The sequence below is a fragment of the Girardinichthys multiradiatus genome, chromosome 1 (genome assembly GCF_021462225.1).
Source record: "Girardinichthys multiradiatus isolate DD_20200921_A chromosome 1, DD_fGirMul_XY1, whole genome shotgun sequence".
NCBI lineage: Eukaryota > Metazoa > Chordata > Actinopteri > Cyprinodontiformes > Goodeidae > Girardinichthys > Girardinichthys multiradiatus.
In genome coordinates, this window is record NC_061794.1 from 8,537,049 (window position 1) to 8,550,858 (window position 13,810).

The following is a 13,810-nucleotide window of genomic DNA, read 5'->3' on the forward strand; positions in this document are numbered from 1 at the left end:
TGATTTTGGGGGTTATCCTAAATTATACAGATTTTTTTTACATTTTCTTAACATTAAACTAAGCGGGGAATAATTTAATTAAAGAAATAAAGTAGTCCAATTTTTCGTGGGAAATGGATGTAAATCATTGTAGATCCAAACCTAAAAAGGGTTTCGAATGTTTGCCTTATTAATAGAAAAGCAACAAGTTAACAAATGCTTTTATACTCCATTTTTAAAAAAAATAGACAGAAATGTAGTCTCTTCTCATACATAAGAACAGGATTTGGGTCGCCCTCTCTTTAAAATAGCTCTCTATATTTAGCAAAGACTAATAAAATATTAAAAAACAGATCTGGGTGCGTTAAATTCTGCTTTAGGGTAGAAGTCATTGGATAGATATTGCCCTATGTACTATGAACTGAAAGAAGAAAACATAAAGCTTGGTAATTTAAGACAAATATCTTATGGTATATCTCTTTTAAAGCATAAGAATGTTTTAATTAGCCTATAATAATTTTGCCTTAATTAAAAATAAACAGTCTCCATCTGCATCAACCACCTGTGCTGGTTGGCCAAATTTGTATTAATCTTAAATTGCAGTTATGGGCCATGCAAACTCAGTCCAGGGGCCACACTTTGACAGCCCTTTAAGGTAGAAAGCTGTCCCTGATCTGTTAGGGTATAAAGATAAAATCCACCCATTTGTTAGGGAATAAAGCCGTGTCAGATGTTTAATGATAAATATGTATCACACTTTGAGGGACAGGATAGGTGTAGAAAGATAGATGGAGAGAAATTCAGGGCAATCCTGGAAGAAAACCTTCAAGAGCTTATAAAAGTCTTGACACAGGGACAGAGGTTTGGTTTTCAGGAAGACAACTTTTAAAACACAGCCAGAGCTACTGCAAAACATGTAACTTTGTGTTGGTCTGTCACACAAAATTCCAGTGCAACGTGACAAAGTGTGAAAATACTGATCACTGTGGCTTTGATAGCATGAAACAGAGCAAGGAACACCAAAGCTCAGCCGTCCATGCTCATGTCAGCATGTGTTAGTTCACTGTAGGTTTTTTCCTGGCTTTACAGTTTGCAGGCGGTTCGTTTTGGTTCACTCTGCTACTCCTGACAATGTTAGATCCAGCTCTCAACCCCCCCCCCCCCCCCCCCCCCCCCCTCCAAAAAAAAAGGAATTGTTGCAAACAAAAAACAGAAAGAGCTGAAAGGAAAGAGAATAGCCAAATAAAGATGGCTTGAGTTGACACGTTGAAACACTGTAGAATAACAGATTTGGCTTCTCTCTGAATCATCCCTCTCATCCCTGCTCTATGATATGTAATGGCTCAGGTTGTCTTCTACCTGTCTTCCAGGTCTCAGGAGCGAAGACACACTTTGGACACTGTAAGACAAGGCAGCTGCAGAATCCCAGACAAACCACCATTTGCCCAAGCAGAAAGACCAACAATTGACAAGGTAATTTATCCTACTAATCTAGATGTTTTGCTTTATTTCTGTTAAGCTCCTCATAAACTCCTAGTTACCAAGTTAGAAATAACATTCGATATACTGAGATGGAAAATAAATATTTGCAGTCATGCATCACATCAGGGCCGTATTTTGTATGAGTGACTGGTTCCTTGTTAAGATTATATCAGCCTGGAAAACAATCATTGCATCGATTGGCTGACTATGAAGTACTTTGGGAAAACATGTGCAGCTCTTGCAAGGGTTACGTTTTCAGGTTAAATGTTTGTTCCTGGGAATATTTTTATTTTTTATTTTGCTTTTTATACTTATGATGTCAATTTTATCCAAATAGCCAATTAGCTAAATTGTATACACAACTTACAAGTAACCATAAATAGAATACTTAGTTATTTTATTTTTAAGTTCCCTCATTCACATTTTCATTGCTACTGTAAGGAAATTACACCCTCTTTTAAATTCTTTCATGTACCGGAACTTCATAAAAATAATCTGGTCTTTAGCAGTTTCTAAAAGTATTTCAAACTAACCTCATGTGTACTAAAACACACAACAGACTCCGTGCTGTCTTTATCTATTAAACAGAAATATAAGTACAGCCCATGACTTAGTAGCTTGTGGACCCAGCTTTAGCAGCAAATTAAAGTTGTTGTTTTCTGTTTGACTTTCACTTACTGACATCATTGTGGAGGATTTTTGTCCCCCTCTTCTTTCCTGCAATGTGTCAGTCCATTGAGGTTGAAGATCAGACTCTAGACTTTGACTAGGCCATTTTATCAACTTGACTTTTTCTTTTTCAGTGATTCTGTTGTAGATTTGCTATTGTTTTCGAGACCATTCCCCTGCTGCAGCCAAAATGTAACTGTTGGGAAGATTCCCTCACATTTAACTCTAAAATAGAAGTTAATTAACAACTCTGTGACTGTAAGGTACCCAGGTCCTATGGCTGCAAAACAAGCCCAAATCATTTCCCTCCACCACACTTAACAGTGAGTATGAAGTGTTTGCTTTTTGGGTTACTCTAAACATGGCCGAAGGACCTTATTCCAGAAGTCTTGTGTTTCGTTCAGATGTAACTTTCAAACCGTGCAAACAAGCCATGCCCATTCAGTCTTTTTCTAATTGTACTCTCATGAATGAACTTTGACATTTAACATGTTAACTGGCTCTCTTTGAGCCTGAAGTTAAATGACCGCAGCAAACAATGTCTTTGTACATGAATAAAACTCAAACTGAGCATTGTGCACAGTTTAAAATATTATTTAAATGTTGTGAGGCCAGTGATTATTAATATAATAAGGAATTAAAAGACAATCTTCAGGATGAGAGCTACAAAAATACCAAGTAAACATATTGTTAATTACATCTGTATTCAGAGAACAGTAAAATAAATTCAGTGTGCTAAATGTCACAATAAACAAACCTGTTTCTATTTGTTTTTCCAAACTACATATTTTCTCATGCTGGATCCTTTATATCCAGCCAAATATATATATTATTGACAGGTGAAAAGATCATTATTTTAAGGAAAGGAACTTTCACAGAAAGTTTTCATGAGTAAGTCTTATGAAAAGTGACCTTACCGTCAAAGAACTAATAGGGAAACAAACCATAACTGGAGAATATGAGAAGAGCAAAAACTGTATTAACATTATTAATAGAAAAATAACCTGAAAATCCTATGTGCTGCATAAATAAAGGGGATGGTGCATTCTCTCTGTTTAAATAAACTCTAGAACAATGTGCTCACAAAGAGACCACGGGTCTACAACCTGTGGCTCCAGACCCATGTGTGGCTTTTTAGGCCCTCCACACTGGCTCTTCATGACCTTACCCAAACATGATAAAGACCTCAGAAATGTTTCTAAATTTGAAGGTAAAAAAGACTAGCTGTAGCATTCCCACAACAGAATGGCACTAATGACTTAAGAAGTTATTTTTTGTTTAGTTCCTTTATTTTGTCATTAGGCAGAAAGCTACATGTTTTTTCTTCATTTTCAATAAATTTGGAACGTTTCATTGAAGAATTTTCCTTAAACTATATATAAATTGTTCTTTTTTTTTACTTATTTGTTCTCCCTCCTCTTGTTCTCTCACAGGATATAATCAGCCGTCAGATGAACTCTGTGTTTAGGGAGCTCCTGTCCCGTCAGCCTCCCGTGCAGTCGTCCACCTTCCCTGCCCCTGTCTCCACGGCTGCTTCTTCCTCCTCGTCTTCCTCGATTGCTCAAGCTGCCACCTCAGCTAAAAAAGGATTTGGTCTTAGAAGGACCGGCCCTTTTCAGTCTGGTGGACTGAGATGAAGCAAGGAGAACAGAGGAATAATTAGTTCATTGTTTGGCAGTCAAGGTCATTTAGCTGATGCCAATCAGGCGTCTGGTGAAGATCATGATTTTTTTTCTTTTTCTGTTTTATGGACAAGTGTACAATAATTGCGTGTGCCATCTCATAGTGCCACTAGTCTTGGTGCCGTGTAGGTGTATGTCCAGTGTGTCTGTTTTTCAACTGCTTTTGTTCTGCTTTGTTTTGCTCTCCAGGCTTTTGCACCTTTTTGGAGAATCAGGGATGTGGCTTCACCAGTAATATCACCAGAAAAACTGCTTAGTATGGTACCGAGTGTACATAAACAAGAAAATACTTAAGCTGCCCCCTAGTGGCAGGTCTGAGATCAGCTCACCCTTGCTCTTGAAAACTGATCTGGGTCCTGTGCCTAGGAGTGCCTTCACGTCTATTTTGACGTTTTTTTCACTTGAAAACACCAGATAAGTTTAGACTTTATGTATGAAGTTAAAATGTGTACCGGGTAAGATGTCAAGGGGCCCAAAAGAATTATCAAAAAAACTACAAAATAACAGAAGTCATTTAAACCTCAACCATTATAGTAAAAAAGCATTATCACTTTTTAATAATACATTAGTGTTTACTTTTTTTCCAAAACTAATTTAAAATGACTATTAGTTCTTCATGACTTATTGCTGGTAAGCCACTGGACTCATTTTATTACATCACTTAGGTTTTAAATGATGCCTTCAAATGGAGCCATGCTTGTAGTATTTTCAAGTCCTTTTACTTCTACACACTGTTTTTCATGAGCATAAAAAACATAAAATATGTTTAGGAAGAAGTTATAAAGAGTTTTGTTTGAAACATCAGATTTATACTTTTCATTTTTTCTTTAGGTAGTCATGTGAACAGATTGAGGCATAAATCAGGTAATAAGGATGGGACCTTACAAATGAGGAAATGAGAAGTTATGCTTGTTTCACAGCTATTGAAAACCCCTCTACAGAATCTAATCTAAGGAGAATTTTCACCTGAAGCTTATATCAAGCTATGAAAACAACCCCTTTATGTGAGTTTCTGCTCCTTTTATTGTAAAATGTTATCCAGCTCAATGTCTGGAGTCAAATTTGCATGTTATGATTGTGAACCTGTAAGTTTTGTATTAAGGCAAGTTAAACATTGTCATTAAAAACCAAAACTGTTAATAAATTGATTGGATTTGTCAATAACTACAGAAGACAGGCACAGGAAGTAATATACCTTTTCTTTGAAATGGTGCTGCACAGTTAACAGCCAACGGTTTTTGACTGTCAAACTCGCTAGGCTGGTTTGCATTAAATCATATTTAATGATAAACCGAAGAGTAGAATCAGCAGTACTAACTAGGCTATTTGGCTTTAGTATAACAGATAAACTTAATTGTTTTTTTTAAGAGCATTTTTAGAATCATCCAATGCAAAAAGTAGCCAGTTAGCTATAGCTACTTTTCTGTTAGCGCAGTATCTTTATGTGATTGCGGTGCAGTAACTCTTGCTTTACATTCAAGTTTGGTATCTGACAGACTTTTTTTTTGCAACATTACTTGGGTTAAGTAAATCAATTGGTAATATTTTATCACTGTTGCTAACAGCAGATAAAAATGTTGTAAGCAACTGTTTGGTTTGCTAAATTAGGAAGGTAACACTGGGGCTTGACAACACAGCCGTCATTTAATGTCAAATATATAGTGCATCACAAATGATTAATTTATGGATTTTATTCAAATTAATTTATTGGTAACAATGTACATTGATGTTCCAATTTTGACAAGGAAAAGAGTGTTGTCTTTAACATAGCAGCAGGATATCCTGGAACATACCCACTGAAAACACATTCCCCTTTACATGTGATTAAAGGCCTGAATACGAGGCCTAATCTCAGGGCTTTTACAGATTTAAAGATGGGCTAACTCAGGTTTAGCTTTGAAAGAATAAGTACGAATCTCTCTCTCAGGTCTTTGGTTGACTTATGGCTACTTCCATTTGAACTTCGAAGTCGGAATTACCTAGCTAAAAATTTCTACTGGATTGTCCTCTCATTAGGTTGGATTTCTGACAGGAACTTGGGGAAAGCTAACAGCTCTCAAATATAATACCCAGGATGGGAGGTCTGTGAATAAAAATGATTGAACACTGGTGCATTTACTTGGGTCACTTATGTTCATAAACATTTATTGACCAGTTTTTTTGTGCGATGTAAGCTGATGCAGTGCACTCTTAGCATCACTTAAAATGTTTACATGGCTTGCAAAAGCCACTGATTTTCAAGCTTCTTTGGTTTGAAGCGGGTACAGATCAGATGTTTTGTCTTCCAACTTTCAAGTCAAATGGAATGCGCCATAAACCCTTCAACTTGAAACTGTGCCCTTGCCTGAAGAGCCAAAATGGTCCCTATATCAGAGAGGTGTTGACTTGCTCTGGTTTAAACTGTGAAACCAATAGTGGCATCTTGGAGCCGTAATAGAATCAGTTGTTTTTTTTTATCCACCACTTGTTTTGGTCCCCGTTAATATTTGAAACAGTATAATCCACTGGTCCAATTCAAACATACTTGTGAATTTTTGCAGTTTGATTAAAAAATCATTAGAACCATTTTTACATGTGTAATTTCTCCACTGTCCTTTTACAGTAATGTAAAAATAGAAGTAGAGTCTTTGTTTTTAAATGAATCTGCTTCTGTGGTTAAAACACCTTGGTATTTTGGATCACTGTTTGATGATGTTACTAAGTTTATTGTGTTAAACTGTATATGTGGGTAACAATTATAAATTCAATAAAGATGACAAAGAAATTGATGATAAAAGTGTTGGGATGTGTGTTTTCTTAAGAGCATGTGGGGCGGCTGCCAAGCAGAGCATAATGAGTTTAAAGATGTAGATGCAAAATAATGAAGTATTTAAAATGTCCTAAAAATGTTAGGAAGAGCAAAATACTCTCATCCCATGGAATAATTTCTACTGGTCTTGCGTTATAGTCTGACTCGTCACAGTGACACGGTCAGCTATTAGTGTGCAGCACTAACGGAGAATCCATGTGAAGAATATTTTTTTTATGCAGAAATGGATGAAAAACTATCCTGACAGTGTTTAAACCCCTTGAACTTGTATAAATTTCCTCACATTTCAACCACAATCTTCAATCCATTGGGATTTGCTGAGATTGACGACCAAAAAGCAGTGAATTATTATAAAGTGGAAGAAAGCAATACATGCTTCTCAAAATGTTTTACAACTAAAAAACTGAAAAGTGTGGCATGTATTTTTCCTCTTTACTCTGAAACGCCTAAATAAAATCAAGTGTCACTAAATGTCTTCAGAAGTCCATTCCAGCTGTTCTGTTAAGGTCTCAGAGATTTATTATTATTTTGTTGGGATTATATGTGATAGACCAACACAAAGTAGCACATGTGAAAGGAAGAGAGGCACATCTGAACACACAATCCCCTCATTCTGAGGTGTCATATCATGGCAGTCCAGGAGCCCTCTATCTGCCCTATCCTCATTTCCCTTGCTTTACTGGTTTTTTCAGGTGGTTTTCCCATTCTCTCCAGTTGGGAGAACTCCAGTTGCAGGTTGCAGTCACCAGCCTTATCCCATCTCCTCATCATGAAAGCAGTATTTAGGGCCAGCTGAGACATCATCTCCTGCCCAGTTTGTTAACCATTTTGGTGAACAAAGGCTGCTCTTACAAGAATTTAGTTTTTCCATCTTATATTGTTCACCTAGTAGATTTTTTTTCTCTTGCTTCACTAGTGAATCCCCTTTGTGGCAAAGTGACTGAGCGCTCCATAGACCTCAAGACGTACTGGCTCCTGGCAGAACATATACAGGTCCTTCTCAAAATATTAGCATATTGTGATAAAGTTCATTATTTTCCATAATGTAATGATGAAAATGTAACATTCATATATTTTAGATTCATTGCACACTAACTGAAATATTTCAGGTCTTTTATTGTCTTAATACGGATGATTTTGGCATACAGCTCATGAAAACCCAAAATTCCTATCTCACAAAATTAGCATATTTCATCCGACCAATAAAAGAAAAGTGTTTTTAATACAAAAAACATCAACCTTCAAATAATCATGTACAGTTATGCACTCAATACTTGGTCGGGAATCCTTTTGCAGAAATGACTGCTTCAATGCGGCGTGGCATGGAGGCAATCAGCCTGTGGCACTGCTGAGGTCTTATGGAGGCCCAGGATGCTTCGATAGCGGCCTTTAGCTCATCCAGAGTGTTGGGTCTTGAGTCTCTCAACGTTCTCTTCACAATATCCCACAGATTCTCTATGGGGTTCAGGTCAGGAGAGTTGGCAGGCCAATTGAGCACAGTGATACCATGGTCAGTAAACCATTTACCAGTGGTTTTGGCACTGTGAGCAGGTGCCAGGTCGTGCTGAAAAATGAAATCTTCATCTCCATAAAGCTTTTCAGCAGATGGAAGCATGAAGTGCTCCAAAATCTCTTGATAGCTAGCTGCATTGACCCTGCCCTTGATAAAACACAGTGGGCCAACACCAGCAGCTGACACGGCACCCCAGACCATCACTGACTGTGGGTTCTTGACACTGGACTTCTGGCATTTTGGCATTTCCTTCTCCCCAGTCTTCCTCCAGACTCTGGCACCTTGATTTCCGAATGACATGCAGAATTGGCTTTCATCCGAAAAAAGTACTTTGGACCACTGAGCAACAGTCCAGTGCTGCTTCTCTGTAGCCCAGGTCAGGCGCTTCTGCCGCTGTTTCTGGTTCAAAAGTGGCTTGACCTGGGGAATGTGGTACCTGTAGCCCATTTCCTGCACACGCCTGTGCACGGTGGCTCTGGATGTTTCTACTCCAGACTCAGTCCACTGCTTCCGCAGGTCCCCCAAGGTCTGGAATCGGCCCTTCTCCACAATCTTCCTCAGGGTCCGGTCACCTCTTCTCGTTGTGAAGCGTTTTCTGCCACACTTTTTCCTTCCCACAGACTTCCCACTGAGGTGCCTTGATACAGCACTCTGGGAACAGCCTATTCGTTCAGAAATTTCTTTCTGTGTCTTACCCTCTTGCTTGAGGGTGTCAATAGTGGCCTTCTGGACAGCAGTCAGGTCGGCAGTCTTACCCATGATTGGGGTTTTGAGTGATGAACCAGGCTGGGAGTTTTAAAGGCCTCAGGAATCTTTTGCAGGTGTTTAGAGTTAACTCGTTGATTCGGATGATTAGGTTCATAGCTCGTTTAGAGACCCTTTTAATAATATGCTAATTTTGTGAGATTGAAATTTTGGGTTTTCATGAGCTGTATGCCAAAATCATCCGTATTAAGACAATAAAAGACCTGAAATATTTCAGTTAGTCAATGAATCTAAAATATATGAATGTTAAATTTTCATCATGACATTATGGAAAATAATGAACTTTATCACAATATGCTAATATTTTGAGAAGGACCTGTACATAGGGTGGTTGCTCCAACATTTAATCTAGTAACATTATCCCTGCCTGCCCACTCTCCACTGTTCACCTTAAACTCACTGTGTCACCTTGGACTGCTGAAACCCTCCCCTCTCCACTGCAGGATTTCTGGAAAAAAAAAAAAACATGGCTCCTCCTAACAGAACAGATTTACCTGAGATTTATCTGCTATCATTTTATTAAAAAATATTCTCTCCAATAAAAACTTTTGCTCTCCTATCAGTCAGTTTCTGAGTCAAATTCTTTGAGTCCTTGGTGATGGCATGAGAGGTGTTTTCCTTCAGCAGTCTTGGGAAAGGTGGGAAGATGGATGGAGCTAAATGCAGAGCAATCCTGAAGAAAAAACCTGTTAGAGGCTACAAAAGAATTTAGACTGTGTTTGAGGTTCAATTTCCAGTAGGACAACGGCACAAAACACACAACCAGATCGATGGAAGAGTTTAGAACAAGGATCTCCAAATCCAGTGTCTTGAGAGCTACTGTCCTGCAGCATTTAGATACACCCCCACTCCAACACACCTAAATTAAACTGGAGTTTAATTTAGGTGTGTGGGTACATAGATGCATAAGAGGAGCAAAACAATAACTCAATACAACTTGAGCTGTAAACCCCTGATTTAGATCCAAGAATATTATCAGTTGGAATGGCCCTGTCATAGTGGAGATCTAAATCCAACTGAGAATCCAAGGCAAGAATTAATAATTGGTGTTTACAGATGTTCTCCATCCAGTCTCTAGTAGTGAACCCTGGCAGAGACATGCCCCAAAAGACTTGCAGCTGGAACGGCAGCAAATTGTGATTCTACACAGTACTGAAGAAGTTTGGGCTGAATACAAATGACACCTCACATGGAAACGTGCAAACATTTCCTTCCACTCCACAGTTATGTGCTATTTGATCTTGATCATTATATAAAAACCCAATTAAAAACATTTAGGTGATTATGATGTGACAAAATCTATAACAACTGAAAGGGTGGGGGTGCTTTTGCAAAGTATATTTTTATTACCTTAAACAAGGTACCTTTATTTGCAGTCTGCCACATTGCATCAACACACTAACAGCTATCCAAACCAGGCAATGCAAATATTAGCTGCTAGAGGACCTTTGTTGTATTTGGTGCAGTTTTTACCAGCATGTTCTGGACAGAAAGGAAAGATAGCATTCATTTCCAACTTGCTGATGACTAAAACATATAGCATGCTTTTCTTAATGTTTCAAATTTTAACACTGTATTATGTTTAAAATGTGTGACATTGTTTCAGTTTCTGTGTTAAAACAGATCCCCCCCCCACTGAAATGTGATCTTTTGAACCCATCCACTCCTCCTCCTAAAATAACCCCTTTCCCCTACAGCCAACCGAGACCAAGACACAAGGAATAAGTCGTACGGTACCACATTAGCACTTCTGTCACTATATGAAGGAGTCGAGCACTGTTGATGTCTATGTGCTTGGTGTATATGTGCTATAATCTCTGGGGGTCTTGGTAACGAATCTGATGATCTTACTGACATTTCTGATTTCCTTGTTGCAGTCTGTCCCATCCATCTGAAAAATTCTTATCTTTACCGATACAGGATTAAGAAAGTTCTGTAAGAGAGGTAAGTAAGATATGATTTACCCATATAAAAGGTTTTTGTAGAACTGCTTTGATGATTACTCAACAAGTGAGAAAGGGTTAGGGTTAGGGTTAGGGTTAGGTTTCATCTTGAAGCAACATGTCACTGCAAACTTATTTTATAAAATGTTTGCATGTTCAACAAAGCTCCAGCTGTGACCCTAATTTGCAAAACTTAAATGAGAAATGTGTTTTTAAGTCTATCCAATTTTGCTTGAGATATGAAGTGACTGCAGCATGTGCAGGTCATCTAAAGAAATCCATCCTAAAATCACAAGCTGCTATTTACAGATTTTGGTATGACATCTTTTTGGGGGGCTAAAGAACAGGTGGTAGTACAAGGCTGAGCTTGCTGTTACAGCCTAACCACAGCCTGCTGGAGAAGTGTGTGTGTGTGTTTGTGTGTGGTTCTGCTTAGTGAAAACTATTTTTCCCAAATATTTGGGTTTCTGTTGCTAAAAAAGGAAAATGTATGTTTTTCCTGTATCAAAGATGATGATGGTAAGCGATGACTGTCTGGTGGAGTGTAAGATTGACGATAGTGATGAGGAACAGATGAACACTCCTCCTCCTCCTCCTCCAGAATTTGCATCGAAAGCTTTACCTCCAGCTCCCAAAACTCCAACCCCTCCTGCAAATTCCCCGAGTCCTGCTCCAACCCGTCCTGTCAACAGAGACCCATATGGCATTAACCAACACCTTAAGGTGCTCCTTCCATTTTTGTTTATTCTATCTTTTCTTTGCTATGACAGTGATGCTGTCAGTTATCAGTGTTTTCATCACTCGTTCAGCTTGTCTCATTTGGAGTACCTCAAAGCTCTATACTTGGTTCTACATGAGTTTGAATAATTTTTTTATAATGCATTGACTTAGGAAATTGCAAATGTTTATTCATCTTATTTTATTTTAATTTATGCACTATTTTGACCAGTTGAGTAGTCTCATACAAGAGTTGTCTCAATCACATACATCTGTTACAGCTGTGTTGTCATCATTTGCTAAGCCTGTCCTATGTGCAGTACTTCAAAGCTCTATACTTGGTCCTATGTGAATCATAGTATTTTAAATTTAATCAGCTCAGTTTATTTAAGTAAAACTAACCAGGTTATGTTATGGTTATTTGGGGGATCACCCTAAATCTGGCTGAACTGTGTATGGCGTCTTCATGCAGGCCATCAAAATGCATTGAGTGCTAAAAATACAAGAAACCTTTTTGCACAGCATCCGTAACATTATATTATTTGAATCAGATTCTGCTGGTCAATGTATTTCTTGGATCAGATAGACATCAGATGGAAGAGCATTCTATGTCCCTGTACAAACGGCAACTTTGACCTTTGGCTTGAAGCAGCCAAAGATCTCTGCTCTTATTCACAGAATAATTGATGTAACGCTGTGGTTCACTGTAATTCTGGAGATGGCAGTCTGTTCACGCTGAGGAGAATATAAAAAGTTCAAACATCACATCTTCGAGTGTTTCATAGCTCTCCTTCAGCTGGTTCACTAGCTATTTACTCCCAACATCCATGAATGTAGGACAGAGTTTCAAAGCAAATGTAAATTGATGTCTTTAAGCAATATCATTCCACAAGCAGTTTACAAGCAAAATAACAAAGAAAAGAAAGACGGTACATAATAGCTTGACAGACATTTTTTCTCTTCCTCTGCAGGTGGAGGTCAGTGATGTACTGGCTGAACCCACCACACCTCATAGCATAGATGGAGTGTGGACTTACAGTCTGGTTGGCTTTGAGAGGACTCGTATCTGGACATATCGCTGCCTGTCCTTGCTGTTTGCTGTGCCTCTTGCTTTCCTGTGTGGTGTCTTTCTGGCTATCCTCGCCTGCCTACACGTTTGGTACGTTTTGACCAAATCCGTCATCCAGTAACACAGTCAGCTCCACACTTAAACTTAAATGAAACTTCAAGTCAAACTTTAGGAGCAGCAAATGAGACAGACTCTACCTCTCTGCCTCTCTTAGGGCACAATATTACACAAGGATAATCTGGGGACTTGGTAGACTTCACATCTCATTGGTTTGCTTGATACTCCGATGGCATTTGCCGCTGTAAGCAAATTCCACAAGGGTACACTTGCAACCACTGTGACTGATGTTTAATGCAGACCAGAGTTCCTAACCAGAGTTTTGATGACTTAACAAAGCACACTATCATTGGAAACAAACTGTCATCCATTTAAAGCGGGCCTATCCATTCTGGGGTGAAGGCACCCTTACATATGATTTATTTGCAAATTTCTCTTGTTATCTCTCCAGGTTCCTGGTTCCCTGTATACAGCTGAGCAACACCTTCCTGCCCTGCTTGCGCTCCTTATTCATGTGTGCTGTGAACGCCTTCATCTCTCCCTTCTGTATGTCTCTCGCTCTCTGCTGCACCCAAATCTCCATCTCACTGTCGAACAAAGACTTGGATCGAAAGAGAGACAAAGACACTGTGTAAATGTAAAAAACACTAAGGAATCTAAAGTGAGAATGTGTGTGAATGGGAAGTAGATTGCTTTAGTTTAAATGTGCTTCCTTTTGTTTTTTATCCTATTATTTTATTTACAGTATTTTTAATAAGCTTTTTTTGTAAATCAGATTTTTTTTCTTTTTTCACTTTCTTCTCTGAAATTCCAAACTTGTGGAGAAATCTGTTTTTAATGTATTGTCCCATTTTTTTCACAGTCCTCTAATTGCTTATTTGCTCGTTTTGTAATTAATAAATGTATGACTGAACCTTATTGGGTTTGGTGTAATCTTGATAATATGCTATTTGATTTTGCATCAGTTTAGGGGAAATTAATTTTAGCACTGGTCATATTTCTTTTACTGACCCCAACCCTGAATATGCACCATTGGCTCTTTTTCCATACAATACATCAGGAACCTCAGGCTCTCTCTCATCTGCTCGTTACTCTTACTAATATAATCATTGGATGGATGGATGG

General features: G+C 38.4%; 2 protein-coding genes across 6 annotated transcripts in view; both read left to right on the top strand.

The window, feature by feature from the left end:
- The window catches only part of arhgap4b (Rho GTPase activating protein 4b), a 54,110-nt gene extending 47,522 nt beyond the window's left edge, over window positions 1-6,588 (top strand). For all 3 annotated transcript variants that reach the window (XM_047369617.1, XM_047369603.1, XM_047369609.1), the window contains 2 exons: window positions 1,350-1,452; window positions 3,564-6,588. In XM_047369617.1, the coding sequence (XP_047225573.1) occupies window positions 1,350-1,452; window positions 3,564-3,767 (307 nt within the window). In that variant the 3' untranslated portion in view covers window positions 3,768-6,588. The remainder of the gene's footprint in view (window positions 1-1,349; window positions 1,453-3,563) is intronic.
- A 3,992-nt stretch (window positions 6,589-10,580) lies between these two features.
- On the top strand, window positions 10,581-13,603 carry cav4b (caveolin 4b). 3 transcript variants are annotated; one of them, XM_047376168.1, is made up of 5 exons: window positions 10,581-10,627; window positions 10,777-10,843; window positions 11,353-11,565; window positions 12,531-12,718; window positions 13,137-13,603. In XM_047376168.1, the coding sequence occupies exons 3-5, from the start codon at window positions 11,353-11,355 to the stop codon at window positions 13,318-13,320; spliced, it is 585 nt and encodes a 194-aa protein (XP_047232124.1). In that variant the 5' UTR covers window positions 10,581-10,627; window positions 10,777-10,843; the 3' UTR covers window positions 13,321-13,603. The 3 variants fall into 3 exon arrangements, with proteins under 3 accessions (XP_047232124.1, XP_047232117.1, XP_047232109.1); XM_047376161.1 differs by having other exon boundaries at window positions 10,596-10,632; XM_047376153.1 differs by lacking the exon at window positions 10,581-10,627 and having other exon boundaries at window positions 10,642-10,843.
- The last annotated feature ends 207 nt before the right edge of the window (window positions 13,604-13,810 follow it).